Source organism: Camelus dromedarius, chromosome 5 (assembly GCF_036321535.1).
Source record: "Camelus dromedarius isolate mCamDro1 chromosome 5, mCamDro1.pat, whole genome shotgun sequence".
In the NCBI taxonomy this organism is placed as follows: Eukaryota; Metazoa; Chordata; class Mammalia; order Artiodactyla; family Camelidae; genus Camelus; species Camelus dromedarius.
In genome coordinates, this window is record NC_087440.1 from 29,838,564 (window position 1) to 29,860,806 (window position 22,243).

At 41.4% G+C, this 22,243-nt stretch overlaps 1 protein-coding gene across 1 annotated transcript; it reads left to right on the forward strand.

Moving 5' to 3' along the window:
• On the forward strand, nt 1–6,823 carry PNP (purine nucleoside phosphorylase). Its single transcript, XM_010990222.3, has 6 exons — nt 1–137; nt 2,734–2,903; nt 4,798–4,901; nt 5,106–5,281; nt 5,395–5,585; nt 6,152–6,823. Exons 1-6 carry the CDS (start codon nt 127–129, stop codon nt 6,367–6,369), a joined length of 870 nt encoding a protein of 289 aa, XP_010988524.2. The 5' UTR covers nt 1–126; the 3' UTR covers nt 6,370–6,823.
• The last annotated feature ends 15,420 nt before the right edge of the window (nt 6,824–22,243 follow it).

Here is a 22,243-nt window from a genome sequence, read left to right on the forward strand (position 1 = left end):
ATATAAGCCAGCGCGGTGAGAACAGTGCGCTAACTGTGTGGACTGCACCGGGTAACAGCGGCTGAGCTCAGCTGAACAGATCTTAGCTGAGAAGGGCAAACTCTTCGAAAGGGCGTCGGCGGGACAATGGAGATCGGGTGAGGCGGGCACCAGGCCCAGGGAACCCTGGGGGCCCCTGGGGAGGGGAAATGGTTGTCTTCGAGACCAGGAAACCCAGCATTCTGGGCCTCCAGGGGGTCGGGAGGGAGAGCGAGTGCCCGGGAGATGCAGAGAGGCCCGGCTCGGAGCCTAGTGTCAGGGGCAAGGCGACAGAGCCGTGGGGCGGCCAGCGCTGGCAGGGGCGCGCGCGGGAATCCAGCAAAGTGGCGCCACCTGATCAGGAAGGGGACAGATTAGTAGAGCGTAGTCCGCTAGTAAAAGGAGCCGGGGTGTGTGTGTGTGTGCGCGCGCGCGCGTGTGCGTGCCAACGCGCACGTTTATGTGTGAGTGTAGAGGGAGCATACTCACCCCCACCCCCACCCCCACAGGAAGAGGTCTTCTCAACCCATGTGCTCATCACGGATTCCTATTCTAGAGTCTATGTAAAGCCGCGTGATACTTTTGTGCCCGTATTTAGGATTCCGCCTTCAGAAGAGAGATTGCTTACCTCCCTTACCAACACCTCTCTTCCATCCAAGTTAGAGGTCCAATTAAGTTGGGGATGGAGTCTCCTAGGAGAGAAGGAAATTCTTTTTCGTTGATCTGGGCAACAGACACTGCCTTGTTCCCTCACCCCATCTTGGAAAGCTCATTTCTGCTTTGGTCCTGGAACTCCTAGCCTAAATCTCCAGCATTAGGGATCACAGTGGTTTTGGGATGCCCAGGGACTGAGAAAGTTCTTGGGAGACTGATGGCCAATGAGGGTAAGCTGTGGCCAGAGGTGCTGGGTGGCCAGAGCTTCACACTTCTTTCATTTACTTTGCACCTCTTGGGGATGCTGTTTGATTAACTTTTACCATCTCACTGCTTCTCTCTTCATCATCCAGTGACCTCAGTTCTATTTCCCCCACCTCATCCCTTACCTAGCTACTTCCCAGAGGGTAGCCTGGTGTACTGTAGTCATCTGGTTTCAAAGACACTGCTTTTGAGGAAAAAGGCTTCCTCTGGAAGCTTGGTTAATTGTATTCAGCTCTGTCACACCTTAGTTCCCCCCACCCACGCTTGGTTTTTCCAGATAGGTGTGACAGAACTGGGCTGGAATTGTGAGAAAAAATCCCAGCTGATTCTTGGGGATATCTGGCTTCTGAGTAAATGTAAGTCTTTAGGTCTCTGAAGGGCAAAGATCCTTGGCCCTTGGTAAAGAGAAGGAAAGATAGGAAAAGGCAAGGAGGAAAACACAAGCGGGGGGAAAAGTCGGGGAAAAGGCTCAAGTGCTGTGGACCTGAACCATGATTTATGGAGTCAAAGGTCTTCCAAGCTCGTGAGCAAGTTTTTAATTCATTTTCTAACTGAGCCTATAGGATTGGTGAGGTCGATTACATTCCCTTGCTTTATACTTGAGGAAAGAATTTGAAGCACAAGTTACTTTTCTAAAAAGACAAAATTGGGACTAGAATCCAGGTTGAGTTCTGCTTCCTGCTAGACCAGAAATTGTGAATTTATGAATCAGAGTTACCTGAGGACAAAGAATATGAAAATGAATACACACACACATAAATGAATCACTATGCTGTATACCAAAAATTAACACAATGTTGTAAACCGACTATACTTCAATTAAAAAAAAAAAATTACCTGAGGCACACCTTCTGTAAGGACTGGAGATTCCAGGCCTCTCTCCAGAATTATCCATCTGCAGGGGTGGGCTCCAGAGTCTATTTTTCACACACTGCTGCTGAGAAACATGGGCAGTCAGTTCTGCTCCAGCCACTGACACCCAGAGTAGTGGCCTGGGTTTTTGCTTTTTTTGTGCAGTAACTTGTTTAGAATGTAGTCTTGAATACCCCTTGCAATTCCATATGATAAGGATCTGTGTGGGTCCAGGGAATCACAGAATTAAGGATACTGGGGAACTAACTGGCACATAGACCTCTACTAGGAATGTTCATATGGCTTTTTTGTGTGTGTGTGTCAATCAAAACATTTATTAGCCCTTATTATTTGTCTGACTGCTGGAGGGTAAGGGTCCAAAAGGAAATTAGGTTTATCTCTACCCTCAGGGTAATTAATTACATTTTGAGTGTTTCTAGCAGATAGGTAGGGTACTAAGGAGGATTGTATTGGGTCTGTCCCTCCCTAAAGAAGGTCTTAATTCCATTTTGAGTGTACTTCTTATCTTTCATCCTCTGGCCCAGCCCTTTAACAGTCCTTGATGTGATTATTTCACTGTACTTCTCTGTAGACTATAAGCCCTTTCTCTCTAAATCTTTGTCACAGGAGACATATTCATCCTGCCAGTAGCAAAACTGGGGTTGGGGCTGGTGGTGGAAACATAAGCATCGTTAACTTGCCAGGCTCTGGAATGAGGCAGGAGTTTTGCGTCAGACTTTCAGAAAGAGGAGTAGCGGGTAGGTTAGCTTAGAGTGGCTTCTTCTGAGAGAGAAGAGCCTCCTTTTGGGCAGCTCCTTGGCCAGCTTCTCGGTCCCCTGTCTCCTTGATACCCCTGCCAGCCTTTCTACACTGAAGGTCATTAGTTTATGATGCCCTTGGGATGGGAGTGAAACTTACCTTGATTTTCCTTTTTTCCCCCCCTAGATTCACATATGAAGATTATCAGACCACTGCCAAATGGCTTCTGTCTCACACCAAGCACCGACCTCAAGTGGCAGTGATCTGTGGTTCTGGGTTAGGAGGTCTGACTGATAGATTAACTCAGACCCAGATCTTTGACTACAAGGAGATACCAAACTTTCCTAGAAGTACAGGTACTGGCAAGGGGGAGGAGGGATGGGACTGAGGGATATTGATGGGATTCTACTGGGGGGATATTGCTTCTACAGCTGCCTACTTCTGGTTATCCTCTGTAGCATTTGACTAGAGACAACTCTTGTAAGAGAAGGGAAACCCCACCAAGATTCAGAATGACTTTAGAGGGAAAATCCCCTGGTAGAAATTTTGTAACAGACAGGGCATGTGTGTGTCCAAGGTACTAAATGATGCCATATTTCCTATGCCTTAATGACTCAACTCCTTAAGCTCTGAAGTACTTCCCCCACACCTTCTTTCCCCACACATGCCATGGTCACCACATCCTCATAAACCCGTCTCATTTCTTTTATTCCATAGCTTAAGTGGAAAAAGCAGTGCCTGTAACCTCCCAGGACAAAATCAGACCTCTCCTATGTGTTCCTGCCATTCCCAGTCTTCCCAGCTCTAGCTCCAGACCTGGGAGAAAGCACACACTGGTCACAGCAACAAATGAACACGTGTTGACTGCCATGTTCTCGCAGACAAATACCCAGATAATACGTGAATACACAAGACCTGATTCTCACTGGCCCTTTGGAGGGGGACAGGCACCCTCTGCACAGTGCAGTTCTGTGGGACCTGAGAACAGTATACCCAGCATCCTCACAGCAGCCTAAAGCTCTAAGGCAAGGCTTAGAAAAGGGACGGTGAAACAGGGACAAGTGAAGGGCAAGGGTAGTTTATTTGGTTTACTTATTAATTTCTCGGATAACTAACTTCCCTTGGCTTATTCATTAATTTTCCAAGTTTCTACCTTCCTTCCTCTTTTCCCTGGAGAGCTAAGACTTTGAACAGGTATTTTCCCCAAACCCCTTGGAGCAAGACTGGGAGACTAGAGCAGGCAGGAGGGAATGGGGGTTGGAGAAGGCAATATTAAAAAGAAAGAAGGGAGAGCAAAGTTTTCTAAGGGAGATAGTAGGGACATTGGCTCCACCTGCCACTCCTACCCCCAGTGAGAAGGGCACTGCACCAAGTGATAAGTGGATTAATTTTTTTAAAACTTTATCAACTAATTTTTTTATACTCCATTTGGGTTTTCTTAACTGTGTCCCCCCCTGCTCTATCACTGGTATTTTTTTTTTTTTTATATAAGCTCCTCAACCTCTGAGTATCCCTCAGCTCTCCTTGGTTTTGGTCCCTCTCCCAGACCATCCATTCCCTGAGGGATAGGTTGGCCATGTCCATTAAAGGAGAAATGCCAGATAAGGGAAATGGTAGTAATGGTTACTGTGTCTGTATGAGGAGTTATCTTTGCACTCCCATGCCCCTGCATGCCCCATTGAGGGCTTGTATTCCCACAGGACTGTTTTGTGGGTCAAAAAGGAGGAGATTTGTATGGGTCTGACATCAGCCCCTTTCTCCCTTGTCTGTAACTTCTTTAGGAAGCTTCAATATACCATGAGCTCCCTTTCAGGAGTGAGGAGGAGGCATATAGTTTCATTAGGGTAATGAATACAAATACACATGTTGAGAATTTTGGAAAAGAAGCCTATAATTATAACACTCACTGCATTCATTATTACCCATTTACTTTTTACTCATTTTTATTCTCTTGCAGTGTGGCTTTCTCATTCTTTTGACATTTCTTTAAAAAGAAATTGATGTATGTTTACATTGAACATCCTTACCCCCATAGCTCTAATCTCAGGATGTACTTACGTGTAAGTTTTATGATTAATTTCTGTCTCCCCATCAGACTTAAACTTTCTGAGAGTGGAGATGATAATGTTTTCTTTTGGTTAATGACACCCTCACATGTTGAGCACTGTGAGTTGGCTGATGGGAGGTGCTCAGTGGATATGCATTGTATGAAAGCATCATTCCATTCATTTCCTTTCCTTTTTTGTATAGTGCCAGGTCATGCTGGTCGACTGGTGTTTGGGTTCTTGAATGGCAGAGCCTGTGTGATGATGCAGGGCAGGTTCCACCTGTATGAAGGCTACCCACTCTGGAAGGTAAATCGGGGGCACAAGCCTGGCTGGGTCTGCAAGAAGGGAAAGAGAGCTCTCCATCTTATTTTATTACCTACCTACTTGGGCAAGGTAGATTTTTGGTTCCCTCCTTTCTCTTCTTTCATGATGTAGGTCACGCTCATCTGCAGGAGTTGACTGATGAAATTTTAAAGAACACTCTCTGATCTTTTATCTTTTGCCTCTAAGGTGACATTCCCTGTGAGGGTTTTCCAGCTTCTGGGTGTGGACACCCTAATGGTCACTAATGCAGCTGGAGGGCTCAACCCCAAGTTTGAAGTTGGAGATATCATGTTGATCCGCGATCACATCAACCTACCTGGTCTCTGTGGTGAGAACCCTCTCCGAGGGCCCAATGAGGAAAGGTACCTATCCAGCTCCTTTGTGTATAAATGGGTTGGCTTTAAGGACTTGTCTGCGAGCGAGGAGAGAGCTCACTGTAATCCATTAATCTTGGATAATCCATCCTGTGCCCTAGGTTTGGAGTTCGTTTCCCTGCGATGTCTGATGCGTACGACCGGGATATGAGGCGGAAGGCTCACAGTACCTGGAAACAAATGGGGGAGCAGAGAGAGTTACAGGAAGGCACCTATGTGATGGTGGCGGGCCCCAGCTTTGAGACTGTGGCAGAGTGTCGTCTGCTGCAGAAGCTGGGGGCGGATGCCGTTGGTGAGAAGGGGAACTTGGCTGGAGGCTTGAAGAGGGAGGGTTCTGGTAACAAAGGATAGGAAGGAGTAAAAGATAGTAAATTGAAAGACGATCTGACTTAAGGGAGGACTGAATTAAACTGACTTTAAATGAGGTGGGGGGTTTGGTGTGTTGTAACATCGATGCACCATCCAGCACCAAGGGCTTTAACCACTGTAATGCTGATGACCTTTCTATGATTTGATGACTGTTTCTAAAGATTATTCTAACAAATATCTTTATAGCTACTTTCTGTACCCCTGGCTGGAAAATAGAACTGCATTATTAGAACTGACTTTAGTATGACCACAAACATAGAGAAATAAAGTATTGCAATGGTAATATTTATAAAAATATGTTAAGACCCTCCAAGGCCCACCTCTCTAAGGCAACAGAACAACCTGACCTCGAGAATGATTTAGCTGCTTTGGGTGTTTTTTTGAGATGTGAAATTGTCAATGAAGTGATGAGTGGAGGTGAGGCTAATGGGTGAGGAAAAGAGTCATCTGCAGATCCTGACGATTGGTTTCCTTCCTTCTCCACGTCAGGCATGAGCACAGTACCAGAAGTGATCGTCGCAAGGCACTGCGGACTGCGGGTCTTTGGTTTCTCCCTCATCACGAACAAGGCCATCTTAGATTATGAAAACCAGGAGAAGGCTAATCACGAGGAAGTCCTAGAGGCCGGGAAACAAGCGGCACAGAAACTGGAACAGTTTGTCTCCATTCTTGTGGCCAGTATTCCGCTGCCTGGCAAGGCCAGTTAACTGGCCCTGGAGTGGTCTGGCCTCTCTCTTATGGGAGCCAAGAAACTGCTACCTACTTCAGCCTCTTTCTGGGGTCACGTGCCTCTGCCTTGAGGTGGTGGCAGAAAGAAGAGGAGGCTCCCCATTCGTCACCTTCCCTACTTCTCTCCCAGCAGAACTTTCTAGTGCTGGGTCTTCTTTTGCTCAGTTGTCATCTCAAATAATTTCCACCCCTATTTGTCCACATGAGCTGGAGCCCAAGCCCTACCACACACTTGGGGACACGCCCAGGATTTGACTTGAGCCGTTGAACTCTGCGCAGTAACTACTACTAGCTCTTCGGAAATGAACCTCTCACATTCCTGGGGGCTCGGTTCTGCCTCCCCAAAGCACTGGAGACCACACAAGGGACAGCCCATTCCTTTTGGATGTTTATACTTAACATATTTGTAGAATAAAAAGAAAGATGAAATAATTTCTTCATTTTTGTGTAATCTGGAGTAAGGCTGGGGCACCGATTAAGGTTAGAATGAAAGGCTGTGGGACCCCATGTCCTGCTTGACTGACTGCTTCTCAGACAGCTGAGAGCTGAGATAAGGAAGTATGTGGTGCAGGACAGAATGAAGGAAAGGCAAAAAGGAGGAAGAGAAAGTGTTAGAAGATAAGGGAGGAAGGGCTAACTTCTGGCACCTGATGGCCACATCCCCCCACCGCAGACCCGTCTTGCCCCTGTCCCTTTGCTTTGCAGTCATTTCCCCCGCTGGCTACTCTCCTTCAGGGATATCTGAATTTGTACGCTGGTCTCAGTTTCTGTTCCATAGCTGCACTTTCTTGTTAAGCCCTAGTTATATTTCCTGTTGGTTTCCTTCAGTCCCCTACTTCAACGTCTGACATGATTAAGGGTAGCCACATACTCCTTCCCTCCATCCTGACAGTGCAGCAGCAAATAGCCCTTCCTCTGCTGCCACCACTCCACGGCCAATTAGTCCTGCCAGCCCCAGACAACCCATGGAGTCCACTCTTACTCGGCTTCTTCTCTTGGAGCACCTCCTTCCCTCACTGCTTTCTTCCTGGGCTCTAGTCTATCTCTTCGCTGTGCTTGGTCAGAACCTCCCCGTGATGTGTGTCCAGGCATTGCCGTTTGTTGGCTCACTGCTCTGTTTGTGCTTATCAACTTGCATTCAGCTGGCTGGCATGTTTGAAAACCATACTACCCTCCCAGGCCTATTTGCCTTCTGACAAAGCTGGATGAGCCTCTAAGAGTGGTTAACATTTCAGTTAGTGGCAGCATTATAAAGAAGAGGCATTTTGAAGGAAAGCTTTTGACAACTCTTTCAAATCATCCTTTGGTAACTGGCCTACTTAGCTGAGCCCAGCACAAAGAAAGAGCATCCTGGTGTGGCCCTGTAACTAACCACACTTCCTTTCATCAGTTCTTTGTACCTTCACCCGCCTCTAAAACCCTGCTTGACAATCTGTTAGCATCTGTCATTTGTCTGAGAGAGCTGGTGTAGAAGGGAGGATGGTGTCCTTTAGAAATGTACACAACTGTAACTTGTCCATTTAATGAGGTGGCTTACAGACATTTTTAATTCATTTTTTATTGATGTACAATATTATATGTTACAGGTGTACAATATAGTGATTCACAATTTGAGATGTTTCTTTTTAATCAGGTTATTGAGTATCTCTGTATAACACTCCTAGCTACAAAAACATTAAAATTGAGAATATGAAAACAGTCTTTTCCTCTCAAGTGCCCTACAATCTAAAGAGATACACATTTGTAAAGCTAGTAACTGTTAATATAAGGTGGTATAAAATAGGTATGGGTCACATATTTTGTGAGCCCAAAGGACAAACTGCATACACGGGACTGTGAGGATTGGTTATGGCGAGAAAGGTTGTTTAACTTTGAGCTTAGTCTTAAAGGATGAAAAGGAAGAAGATTTCCTATCAGTGAGCCAAAGCACAGGGATGTGAAAAGCACTAAGCATGTCCGTGGGTCATTTTCACAACAGGTATGACTAGAGCAGAAGACATGAGTACATAGCAGATGGGTATTTGGAAGTTAGATGAGGGCTGCGTTTGGTGCTTGGCTTTCTTACCCCTGATCTGCCTCTGGTGAGATGGATCAGGAACCAGAAAGGTGCCACCTGAAAAATATGTCCCAGAGAGACTTGAGTGGAAAATTTAAGGGCATTTCTAGCTATTGAGGTATAAAAGGTGTCATGTATTTCATTATAGAATACTAGATTCATGAAGAAATTTATGCATTTGATGTCCTGATTCAAGAGTCTAAAAAAACCTCTATACAAGTATATATTACTGAATTCATGTTAGGGCGTTAAATATACAGCCATGGTAACAGAACAAAGTTGCATTTTTTTTTTACTTTATTTAATTGAAGTACAGTTGATTAACAATGTAGTGTTAGTTTCTGGTGTACAGCATAGTGATTCAAGTATACATATACATGTATATTTTTCATATTCTTTTTCATTACAGATTATTACAAGATATTGAATATAGTTCCCTATGCTATACAGTAGGACCTTGTTTATCTATTTTTAAATTTTTTTTTAAATTGGCGTATAGTTGATTTACAATGCTGTATTACAAAATTGTATATTCTTTAGTACAAACTAAACTATGACAGGGAAATTAGCTACAGGCAAGTAATAGTCATTTAATTGTAGGTAATAATTATTAATTATAAATTAACTAGAATTCTAGTTTCAAGGGGGTATGAATTTTATTGCATGTGAATTATATCTCAGTAAAGCTGTTTTTTTTAAAAACTTGAAAACACTTTGTGTTCGTTTTTTTTCTCTTTTCATGTGTTGTATTGTCATTGTTTAGAAAAATTGCTTTTGAAAGAGGAATACAATAATGTGTGAGAAGTAGTATATGCTTAAGTGCCAATGATAACATGAACTGCAGAGGATGGGGAGTGGGAAAGGGACAGGCAGGACTTGAGTTAGGCTTTACAGGCAAGATGGGTGAAGAGGATGTGGCTGAAGGTGCTTCATGCAGGCAAATTCAGGAGTCTCTGAACAGACTGGAATAGCTAAATTGAAGAAATCATGAATGGGAGCACTTGGAGATAAGGTGGAGAGGGGTTAGATTGTTTCCGGTTCTGACTTCAGGCTGAGAAGTAAGAACCTTATTTTCTAGGCACGTGGTCAGCCATTTAAGGCTTTTAAACTAAGGACTGATTGGTGGAAATCACACTGCAGTGTTTTGATGGATTGAAGCCTAATTAGAAGCAGAGAGATTTGCTTTGATGGTAGAATTAATTTCCCCTCAAATTAGCTGTGTAGAATAGTATAATTGGTGGTGTGAAGTATTTTATTTTTAATCAAGTTGAGGTCTTTTGTAGTGTTTGAAAGAAAATGCTGTTATAAAATAAAACATAAAGGTAAGAATGTAAGCAATTTAGAAATGAAAATATACACTTAAGTTAGTTTTCTCTCTTTCTTTAGATTAAAATTTTGAATAGGTGATATCATCACATAGTTAAAAAATTAGGCAACGTAAAATGTATACAGTGAAAAATTTCACGTTAATTCTATCTTCCATCTGCCCTTCCAACCCCACCCCACTAGGAGCCACTTTTATTAGCTTCTTGTGCATTCTTTCAGGTTTTATAAAAATACAAATAAATTAAAAAATACATATCTTAATTTTTTTTCTCCTATTATTATACACAGAAGTTAGCATGTTATACATACCGTTTGGCACCTGGCTCCTTTATTTTGTTTTAATATATCTTGGAGATGTTTTCACATTAGCAAACTAGTGTGCTGACTTAATGAAAGAGGTCAATGCTGTCAAGGATCCTTGACATCCTCACATTTTTTAGCAGGAAAGGAAGAATCTGGTCTTTTTCTTTTTCTTTTCGGTTATTTCCCATCCTGTTTGTTGATTGCTACTAGAAATAGAGACAAATAGATAATGCCACCTGCTGCCCCTTTAAAACAAGAAGGTGAGGGAGAATGTGCCTTGCATCTAAACTTGATTTGGCTCAGGTTTGCATTGCTCTTTTCCTTGTAAATAAGCCTCTGCTTTTCATAATTGTACTTCGTTTCTAAGGGACATCTTTTGAATAAACACTTACTGTCTGCCTTGTTTTTCTGTTACTGTAAATTTGGATTTTAATAAAAATGGAAAATTCCCTGCCTTTAATCTTTTTTTCCAGATTTTTAGCTTTGGCTTAAATTAGATTTGATATTGTTTGGGATTAATCTGCCTTTGTTCTCTTGTTTTGGGGTCACAGAATCCCCACCCCTCCATTTGGTTTTTCACTTTTCACTTTCATTCTGAGTTTGTTCTTTTAGGAGGCTTACTTTATCTCACTCGCCAATCTCTTTCTCCTGTTCTCTTTTCTTTCTCTCTTTTATTCATTTTTAATGCCATTTTGCTTGTCACCTATTTGATTTTAGCCTTAGTCTTTCCTTTTCTTTGTTTATTATATTTATATTATTTTTTAATGGGGTACTAGGGATTGAACCCAGGACTTGGTGCATGCTAAGCATGCACTCTACCACTTGACCTGTTTCCCTCCCCCAATCTTTCCTTTTCCTGTTTTATTTTGAGCTGTCTCTACTTGAGATCTGGCTAGAATTTTATAATAAAAGATTAGTAGCAACACAGCACTACATTACGTGTGGGTTGACGTGTTCTAGTTCTATCAAGTGTTCTTTTTGCCCATCAAAGATTGTCTAAAGTTAATTCCAGTTCACAATATTAATCCCCACCGCTACTTCCAACTCTTAGTATATAGCTACTACCATCGTTAGCATCCCACCCACTCCATTAAACAAAATATAAAAAGAATTTAATTGCCATTAGGGAATAAAGTTGATACTTGGCAAAATGGCTATTTTTGATACGCTTGTTTTGGAGGTGGGAAGTTTCTGACTCTGGACTTGACAGGCCTGCAAAGCCTCTGAAGTGCAAGATTATGAATTTCGGGGGGGAAGGAGAAAGTCATTAGGTTTCCTTGGATGTTTACTCTGCCAACTCACCCTCCTCCCTCACAAATGGGTAGGAACCACTAGCCTTTAAAAAAGCAAGCATGGAATTAGGGTAAGAGTACTTATGGATATTTTCTGCCAATCTGCCATTCTTTATGGGTGTCCAGCTTCTAAAATATTTCCCACTTACTGACTCGTTACTTCAGGATAGCTCTGTGGTTGGTCTAAAGGCTTGTTAGCAGGACTCCCAAAGATCTAGAAAACTGATTCCTGGTATGGTTACACAATACTGGGTTTAGGAATGTTCTCAGACCAGAATGTCTTAGCCAGGAGAGTCTGACGGAGGTGACTTAGAGAACCAAAATGTACCCAGCGATAGTATAATAGTGTATTGTATAAACTTAGACACATAAGGTTCTCCCACCGGAGGGGCTCTGGGCATATGCACACTTGCTAACATTCACACTGACTTACAGGTAGGCTAGACCGAGAACTACTGTTTTATTTCCATAGAGTCTAATATGACTTGTACACTTGAAATGGGTGAATTTTATGACATGTGAAATACACCTCAGTAAGGCCATTAAAAGAAAAAGAGAAAGTAATAAAGAAGCAAGTGATTTCAAACAGGGTAGTGATACAGAAAAGAATGGGGCATAAGAGGTTGGCCATGTCCCAGGTCTCAGACCAGTCCCTGGGATGCACCCCATCAAGTGAGGGTCCTTGGCTTCACGCAGAAAAGAATTCAAGAGTGAGACGCAATTGAGTAAGAAGTAGATGTGTTCAGAGAGATGCGCACCCCATGGATAGTGCGGGCTGTCTCAGAAGGCAAGAGAGACACTGACGATGAGGTGCAGCGTTAAGTTTTTATGGGCTCAGTAATTTCATATGCTAATGAGTAGGAGGGTTATTCCAACTACTTTGGGGAAGGAGGTGGGATTCCCAGGAATTGGGCCACTGCCCACTTTTTGACATTTTATGGTCAGTCTCGAAACTGTCATGGCACCTGTGGGAGTGCCATTTACCATACTAGTATATTACAATGAGGGTATAATAAAGCTCAAGGTGTACTGCAAGTCAAATCTCCCACCATCTTGGGCCTCCAGGTCTACTGGGAGTTGTTTTTCACCATCTTGGTGCTAATTTGTGTTGTTATTCCTTTAATGGCTGTGCCGTGTCCCCTTCCCTCCTGTCTCTTTAGTGCAGGAAAGGCTTCCCTCAGGAGCTGGCATTTGAATAGATGCCTGAATAAACAAAGGAGTGGGGAGTGGATTAAGGAACAGCGTTCAAGCAGAAGGTGCAACTAGCATAAAGGTTCTGAGGGAACTTGGCAATTTAGCAACAGCAAGAAGGCCAATGTTATTGTTACTGAACACAAGTTTGTGTGCCCAGCGCAGCGAGGCCAAACAAACTGAGATGGAGTCTGGATCAGAGAAAGGTTTACAGCAAGACCACAAGGAGAATGAGTGGCTGGTACTCAAAAGACCCAAACTCCCCAGCGGTTTTTGGGGAGAAGTTTTTAATAGGCAAAATTTGGAGTGAGGGCTACAGGGTGTGTGACTTTCTTCTCATTGGTTGGTGGTGAGATAACAGGGCTGTGTTCCAGGAATCTTGTGCTCAGCTACCAACTTCCAACTGGGAGGGCCCTTAGTTCCTGCAAAAGAACTCAAAGATATTGTTATGTATATTCTTTGAGGAGGAACCAGGACCTGCAGTATTGTTTATTGATTGCCCCTTTTTTGTTTCTGCATTCCTTTACTTCGCTGATTAGCAACTGTTTGAATCTGCTCTTTGGTACTCAGGAAGGTCTAGAGGCTAAAGCCTTTTTCTTGCAAATAAGAAGCAGGGAACACAGAAAGGCTTTTGTATCCTGGAGTGCCCCACAGAGACCTGCTTGGTTTCATTATTAGAAGGAAAAAAGCGAATAGTGGTGGGAAACAAGATTGGAGATGTGGACAGGTGTTGTAGGTCATGGTAAGAAGTCTGGATTTTTATTTTGTTGTTATTTATATAAAATGAGACTAATGAAAGGATTTTAAACTGATTTACCTGAAAAAAAATGCAAACATATCACTGCCTGCTTTGTAGAAAATCCATGGCAAAAATGGAAGGAGGGAGATCAAACAAGACACCATTGTGGTAGACCAGGTGAAAAGTTAGTTTTGCATCAGTGGTAGTGATGGAAGCGTAAGACGAGGTCAGATTCTGGAGATATTTTGAAGATAGAGCAGGCAGGACTTGCTGACATACTGGAAATAGGGTATGAGAAAAAGAGAAATTAAGAATCGTTTCTAAGTTCTTGCCCTGATAGATTCGGTGAATGGAGCTGCCATTTACTGAGATGAGACCTTAAGGGGGAACAGTTTTGGTGGATAACCAAGAGTTTTGTTTCTATAGCTGAGAAGTTTCAAAAGTCCAGACCTCCAGGTGGGCATGTGGGGTATGCAACTGGATAAGTGATTCTGGAATCAAAGAGAGAAAATTTAAGCCAGATATACAAATTTGGAAGTCATTAGCATATAGATGGCATTAAAGCAAGTGATCTAAATGATATCATCTAGGGGAAAGAAATAAGGATGGAGGGAAGGATCCAGCAAAGGAGCTTGAGAATGACCCATTAGTGAGATGGGAGGAAATCAGAGAGTAGGATGTCTTGGAGGGCAAGCAAAGAAAACAGTTAAGGTCACTGCTTATCTTGACAAGTAGTCTTACTGGAGCAACAAGAATGACAACTTGATTGGAGTGGACACCAGAAAGGGTGAGAGACGAGGAAGTAGAGACAGCATGTACAAACAACTCCTTAAAAATTTTTTTGTTATATAGGGGAGTGGTGCCTGGAGGAAAGATGTGGGGTCAAGGAAAGAGGCTTAAAAAAGTATTTTAATGATGGGAGACATCTTGAAATAGAACTCAACTGAGACTTGCGTATGACATGAGGGAGAAGACATGATGGCTTTTACTACTGACTGGGCGTTAAATAGGACCTTTGGTTATTATTTTTTTCTTTAATTGATTATTGATGCAGCACCTTATGATTTGCTTACAGTACAGTTACAACTGTGCCGTGCAGTAGGGACTCTTGATAATGAGAAGAAATGGGTCCACACTGATAGCTTTGGCTTTGACTTAGGTGTCCATAAGAGGGCAGCAGAGAAAGAGCTGTGCAAGGTGGTCCCTGCAGGGTAATGACTCTGTTACACACTCTTCAAAGATATTAGAGGGAACACAGCCTTTCCTTCCCAGGACCTCTGCTAAAAATCCAGCTTAGAGACCCCAAAACCTCCAGACTTTGGGACATTCTCTAGTGATGTGGTCAGGCTTTGAGATCTGGAGATAAGGAAGCAATTAGAAAGCTGACTAAATGTGGAGGAATGACTAGTACAGAGGGAGGTTGCAGCTATTCTGTTGATGCATTTTTTAAAAGAATGAGACCACTGTTATTACAAAGAGACTGATTCCCCTGGAGTAATCACTGCCACAATCGTTCCAAAAGACCCATTGATGCTGAATCCCAAAGGGGGAAAAGAAAAGGCCAAATAGGGAAGGACCTAATCTATAATAAGAGGAAGTCACTTCTGAGATTGGAACTTTAATGTGAATAACCACAGAACATAACCTGTACAGAGTACTTTACAATCTACAAAAGACTTTGTCCTTTTTAGTTTTGATTTTATGGAGACTTTTGGGTAAGTATCATTAATGCTATTCTCATTTTCATTTTCAGAAGAATAAAGAGAGGTTTAGAGAAAGGTCACCTGACTTTTTCACCATCACACAGCAAAGGAATGACTAAGCCAGGACTCAAATTCGTGACTTTTGTCTCCTTGTCTTTGAGTCTACAGAGAATGATGTGGGTGGATGATGCGGTTGGGAAAGACATCACATGTTTAGGCTGAATATGAAAGGTTTGATGGAGTTACACTTGGTAGCAAATTGGAGATGAAACAGAATAGTGAAAAACTATGTTCTGTCATTTTAAAGGGTTGTTGACGTAAAAGAAGAATTACATATATTGTATGCAACTTTGGAAAGTTAAGACTTGACAGGGAGACAGATTCCACTTTTTGTGAAAAGCTCCACAAAAAAGAAATTATTGAGTTACATTTTTCTTTTTAAGTGGAGGTACTGGGGATAGAACCCAGGACCTTATACATGCTAAGTATGTGCTCTACCACTGAGCTATACCCGCCCAGTCCCCTGTGGAAGCAGGGGCTAGATGAATATCAGACAAAACTACAGAGAAATCTTTGATCTTACAATCTCTAAAATCCTATTCAAATCAAGTAGACTTGTTTGCAAAAGGCTAAATAACAATGGTACACTTCCCTAACACTTCAAATCAAGTAGCTTGAAACATTAAGAGTTGTTTGCAAAAAACCTGAATAACAATGTTCCACTTCTGCAACACTTAAGTTATGTGGAAGGAAGGTGAGATGTTTCTCTGTCCTTTCTTGTTGCAATAATTATATGTTTGAGCACGTCCTTCTCTGCTTGGTCCGCTGCAGGGTAGGAAGTGAGGAGTTGGGAGGCTAGGTCTGGAAGAGTTGAGAGCCATGACTAATCCCAGAAAAAAATGAAAGCAATTCACCACTTCATCAGACAGGGAAGAGCATCCCGTTAACCTAGTAACTGAGAAATCTTTAGCAGCACACCTCGGGGGATTCACCAGGAGACTGAAGTAGTGACTCCAAGAGAATCAGCGAAGGAAGGGTTACACAGGAACTTTGGGGAAGGAGTGATTTATGCGCAGAAGCCTTGCCCAGAGGGGTAGTCAGTGGTGAAGAAAGCCATTTGTTCTGGGAGAACAGTTTAGAGGGAGTTAAGTTTCATGTGGAAAAGTTTATGAGGAAAGTGTGTGGGGAAGAGAGATATGGGAGATATGGGGCTAACGACATGCATGAAAGCACTTGTTGAGAAATGTGGTTTGTAGGGGGCTTGCTTTGCTGGGGCTGTGAGGAGGGCAGGTGTTTGGTGCAGAGAGAAGCCATAGGGGCAGGAGGAAGGGTCCTTGCTGTGGCTTTTTAAAAAAGATACGGATATAAACATTTTAAAATTGAAATAAAAACCGTATGGGATTATAAAAACAATACCTGTTAATGTAGAACAATTAAGCTATGTAAAGAACAACAACAACAAAACCCTTATATCTCCGTATCTCCTAAGCCAAGATAAACACTATTATCAGTTTGGTGTATTTACTATGGATTAAAAAATTATTTATTTATTTGTTTTTATTACAGTAAAATATACATAAAACTTGGCCATTTTAACCATCAGTACGCTTTTTTTTAGCATTTTTTTCTTTTTTAAAAATGTTTATTTTTTATTGAAGTATGGTTGATTTACAACAGTTTCAGCTGTACAGCAAAGCAGTTCAGTTATATATATACATGCGTGTATTTTCAGATTCTTTATAGCTTATTACAAGAAATTGAATGTAGTTCCCTGTGCTATATAGTAGGTCCTTGTTTATCTGTTTTATGTATAGTCGTGTGTATCTGTTAATCCCAGACTCCTTAATTTATCCCTCCCCCACTTTTGGGGAAACTTTTAATGTCCATTTTCTCCTCAACTTTTTATTTTAGAAATCTTCAAACCTATAGAAAAGTGGAAAGAATAGTGTAATGAACACCAGTATACCTTCCACTTAATTCAAACATTTAGCCACATATACACTTCCTTCTTTTCCCCTGAACCATTTGAAAGTAAACTGTTGCAGACATCGTGTCAGTTCACTTTTAAATTCATCAGCCTGCATCTCTAAGAACAAGGACATTCTCCTAGCTAACAACATAACCATCATTTCCCCTAAGGCCAACATTTATACTTACCAAAGATTCTAAAAGCTTTCCCTCTTCTTATTTCTCTCTTGACTAAAGAAAAAGCACAACCAACATAACCTAAAAGTCGAGAATTTTGTTTTATTTGGCAGACTTCTGAGAACCGAAGCCCAGGAGACAGCCCCTTAGATAGCTTGAGGGGCTGTTCCGAAGAGGTAAAGGAAGAGCCAGGGTATGTGGGAGTTTTTGCAACAAAAACCAGGTAGTTGGAACATCAGAAGAGTACTGTTAACTAAAGAAAACTAGACATCTGAAATTAATGAATTTAGGGCTTAACTCTGTATGGGAGGATACAAGAGTCTGGGCTTACTGAACTAATTCCTTTGATATGCACCTTAATTATCTAGGGTCAGTATTCTGTTCTTTCCCTTCCTGAGTCTCCTTAGGGGGCACCACTGGGGGTGGCTGTATTGGCTGATGGCTTGATGGCCGCAACATCCTTTGTTTACTGATGTGGCAGGTGACATTCTTAGTCCATTTTTGAAGGCAGAACTTATCCGGTCAGCTAGGTCAAAGCACCTGTATACTGAGGGAGGTAAGAAAGAACTTACTGAACTTGCTGAACCTATGCAAATAGTTATATTGCCATGAAAAGTAAGGAGACGTGGTAAATGTATGGGTCAAATGTGTGGGTCAGTGGGGATCAAATATCATTTAAAAATGTTTATTTCAGTTAAAAAAAGCAGAGTCTAGTAATTTGTTATGGATTATAGAGAGAAGAAAGAAAAAAGAAGAAAGAAAAACATCTTTAAATATTCATAATAAAACATTAAAACAACATTAACATTAAGATGGAACATTAAAACAATATTCCTAGCAAATAACCACAAATGTTCCTCATTACTCCATTCAGCTTTATGCAAATAATTCTTGTTCTGCTGGATCTTGAGTCAGCAATCTCAGAAGCTGTTTACTTTTTGACTAAAAGGAGTTCTCAAAATCTTGACTCAGTCCACTGGTTTGGTATGAAAGATGTCTAAGTGATGTTTATTCAAAAGCCTGTACAGTTACCCCTTGGTATCCTCAGAGGATTGGTTCCAGGGCCCCCGTGAATATAAAAATTTGGAGATGCTCAAGTCCCTTGTATGCAAAAAATGCCACAGTAGAGTTGGCTTTCTGTATTTGTGGATTCTGCATCGGAGATACAGAGGGTACACTATATTTAAGAGTTTATGCTTTCGAGGGTCGATGGCTTGAAGTATCTGGTACAGTCCTTTTTCATGAGGCTGTGAGACTGTCCTTTTCCTTAACTTAAAAATACAAATTCAGGCCTGTAGTTTATAGGGGAGCCTGCAGGCAAACATTAGAGTAAAACAAAAACTATCTGTAGGTGACAGAGCCTTAAAGTGCCTCTGGTTAATTTATGTCTGATAATTTTCAAATGTGAAAGGTTGTGAAGGCCCCCAATAAGAATAGTGCAAATTACAGGGAAATCTGTTTGCTTCTTCGGCATGCAAAACCAAATAGTAAAAATGATAAAGTCATTTAAAAATTTTTCTAGACAGAATGTCTCTAAAGATAATTGTTAATTGTTAAGCCTATTTCAAAGAAGTCAGTGAATGTTATGCTGCTGGACAAAATTGAATGAACATAATTTTTATGGAGGATACAACCCATAGTGTCAGTGAGCCGGCATCCTTCCTAGCAGAGGTGTAGGCTGTGAAGGGACAGAGAACTTGGATAGATGGAATTGGGGGCAGCTCCTTCTTTAGACTTTGTTGGCTCCGGAAGTTCCTATTGCATTGGAGTAGGGTGGTTGTGGTCAGTTTCATTGATCACATGCTATTAACAAAACTCCTCCAACATGACAAAAGCTGCCAAATTCACTCAGTTAGAAAGAACAAGACACAGTGCAAAAACTCCTCCGGATGGTCATCTGCCTAATGGACCCAGGGCTACGCAGGACCTGAACAGGTAAAAGCCCCAATCAGGAGAACTGTAGTCATTAGAGAGGGGATAAAAGAATCAGAAGAGTGAAAGACCTGACAGAGGTTAGAAGGGTTGGATTCTCAGATTGTGAGCCAGTCTGTGTATCACATTTTACAAAGATGAATTGTTATGATCCTTAATAATAACTGAAAATATCCATCTTATATATATGCAAGGTTGTTTTTGGCATCAGTGGTAACTGATTGTTCTCTAGATCCTTGAGTAAATGACTTCAACCGGAACAGACTATCAGGGGCAAGGCAGATAGTATAAGAGAAGGAACAATCCGTGGGAGTCAGGAGATGGAGTCTCATTCCTGTTCTGCCACCCACTATCTATGTGGCTTTAATTTTATTGCAAAACAGGAGAAATAATTCTAGTTCTTCTTATTTGGTGGAGAAGTTGTAAGAATCACATGAGGTCATTTCTGTGGAAGTGAACTAAAATACAAAGCCATCTATTTAGGTCCTCAGAAAGCTGAAACACCACCTTTGCATGGATTGGAAGAAAAGCCCCTTCCTCTGGGGAACATCAGCTCTATGTCCGTTTGTACAGTTTGCTGAACAGAGCACAGATTAGGTTTCACTCTCTACTTGTCCCCTTGGCTGGCTACTCTTGAAGGGAGTATAAACTTCGGAACTGTTTCTGTAAGAACTACGCCACATAGTATCATAAGGAACCATTCTTTAGCAAGATATTTGCCGAATACCCTTAGTAGGCTGGACCCTGTTGTGTTTGGTGGGGCAGGGTAAACTGATGCTAAACTCTGCAGACAACTGGGCACTCTGGGATCCTAACGGAGGAGTCAGTGTTTAGACATAATAATTGTGTCCATCTCCTCCCAATCCTGGACTTTTGTGTATCTGGAGGGCATGTGAATGACAAAAACCCTGGGGAAAAAAGCTAATGGCATATTTGGGACCCAAGCAGAGTTGGATTCCTTATTAGTAAAATGCTGTTCAGCATTCTTTCCTTTTTTTTGTTTCCATGTCTCCCATTCTAAGAAACTCCTCACAGCCCGACAGCTTCCAGCCCCAGGCTGACCTGAATTCTTATAGCCAGGCAACTGTCACTAAGCGGTAGCACTCACTACTGTAGAATGTGGGAGTAGTTCCCCTGTTCGCAGTGTAGCAAGACTGATTCTTTTAAACCCGTGGATCTCAGCCATGTCACCAGATCCAATCTTTTACAGCAAACATGTTGTATGTCCCTTTTACTATCCTGAAGTGTAATTCATAGATTAAAAATAACACATTTACATTCGTAAAATCAGCCAATCCATCTTCAGAGTCTGAGCACCCAGAATCATTGCTCTAACAATTCTTTCCTTTTTCTCCTCCCTTATTGGTTTTTCCTCTCTGCTAAGTCTTTTTTATTTTTTTTTACCTCCAACTTTATTGAGATATGATTGACTTATAACATTGTGCAAATTTAAGATGTACAATGTGCCAAGTCTTATTAAAAAGAGGACCAGTTTTCATTTCTCAACACCTTGAGTTGGTCTTTATTTTAATAAACAATAACAATAAACAAGCTGTTATTTTTCCCATCTTAATAAAACAAAACAAAACAAAAAACGAAGTAAAAACCAAGCTTCTCTTGACACTCAGTCTTCTCCAGATGTAAATCTCCAGCTCAGGCAGACTCTTTTGAACTCCGAACTAGGTTCAACTGTTATTAGGCATCTCAACGTGTAATTTTAATAGACACTTAGCATTAACACAGGGTTGGGTGGGATGGGAGGATACTGTAAGGATGTACACCAAAATGTGAATGACAGTCTTGATGAGGATCTTGTGTGTGTTTCTCTATGTCATTATGTAAAACTTCTAGGGTGAGCATTAACACTTAAAAAAACTTTTTAATTTTGCATTTTGCAATAGTTATTGATTCAAAGATAGAACACAGAGATCTCATGTACTCTTCACTTGGTTTCCCCTAGTAATTACATATTACCTAACTATAGTAGAATATTAAAACCATAATTTGCATGTGTGTGTGTGTGTGCGCAGTTCTGTATCATTTTATTTCATGTGTAGATTCATGTAACCACTGCAATCAAGATACAGAACTATCACATCACTATAAAGACATCCTTTGTCTCTCTTTATAGTCACACCTGTATCCTTATCCCTACCACCCTAACCCCCAGCAAACACTACTATGTTCTTTGTGTTATATAAACGGAATCATACAGTAATGTATATTATTTTGATATTTTTATTATTTGATATTATTATTTGATATCATTATTTTTGATATTATTATTTTTGATATTATTGATATTTGATATTATTTTTTTTTCACTCAGAATAATGCCTTTGAGATCCGTTCAGGTTGTCATGTATATAGGTTATTTCACAGGATGCAACAGTTGCTTCAGCCCTTTGCTTGTTGAAAAATAATCGAGCTGTTTCCAGTTTTTCACTAGTAAGAATAAATCTGCTGTGAACATTCATGTATAGGTTTTGGTGTGGACGTACATTTTCGTTTTTCTGGGATAAATGCCCAGGAATGTAATTGGTAGGTTGTATAATTGTATGTTTAATATTTTAAGAATCTGCCAAACTATTTTCCAGCATGACTGTATCATTTTACGTTCCCACCGGCCATGTTATGAGAGATCCAGTTCCTCTGCATTCTTATCAGGGTTTGGTATTATCACTATTTTTTAATTTTAGCCATTCTGGTAGAAATGTAGTGATACCTCTCTCCTGCAGGTCTGGAGTTCTTTCTCTGCAGTCCTGTCCCCTCTGGTGCTCTGCTGTGAACTCTAGTTGCCTTGGTTCGCTTAGACTCCCAGTTCCATCTCCTTAACTCAGAGAGACCAGACCCTGAGCAGGCTCCCCGCCTTCTGTGTGCCATGTGGCCTAGACCCTCTCCACAGGGAGTAAGCTGAGGGAGGAAGCTCATCTCCTTTGTTTCCCATCTCTCAGTGATCACTGCCCTTCATTGCCTGTTGTCCAAAGTTTTGAAAATCTTTTGTTTCATATAACTTGCTCATTTTTCTAGGAATTTCAGGCAAAATCCAATCATTGCTATCCCATTTTGACCACCAGTGGAAGTCCATACTAAGATTAATTTACAGTGAGAAATAGTGCTTATACTTAGAATCTAGATCTTAGATGGATTCATTGTCAATTTTGT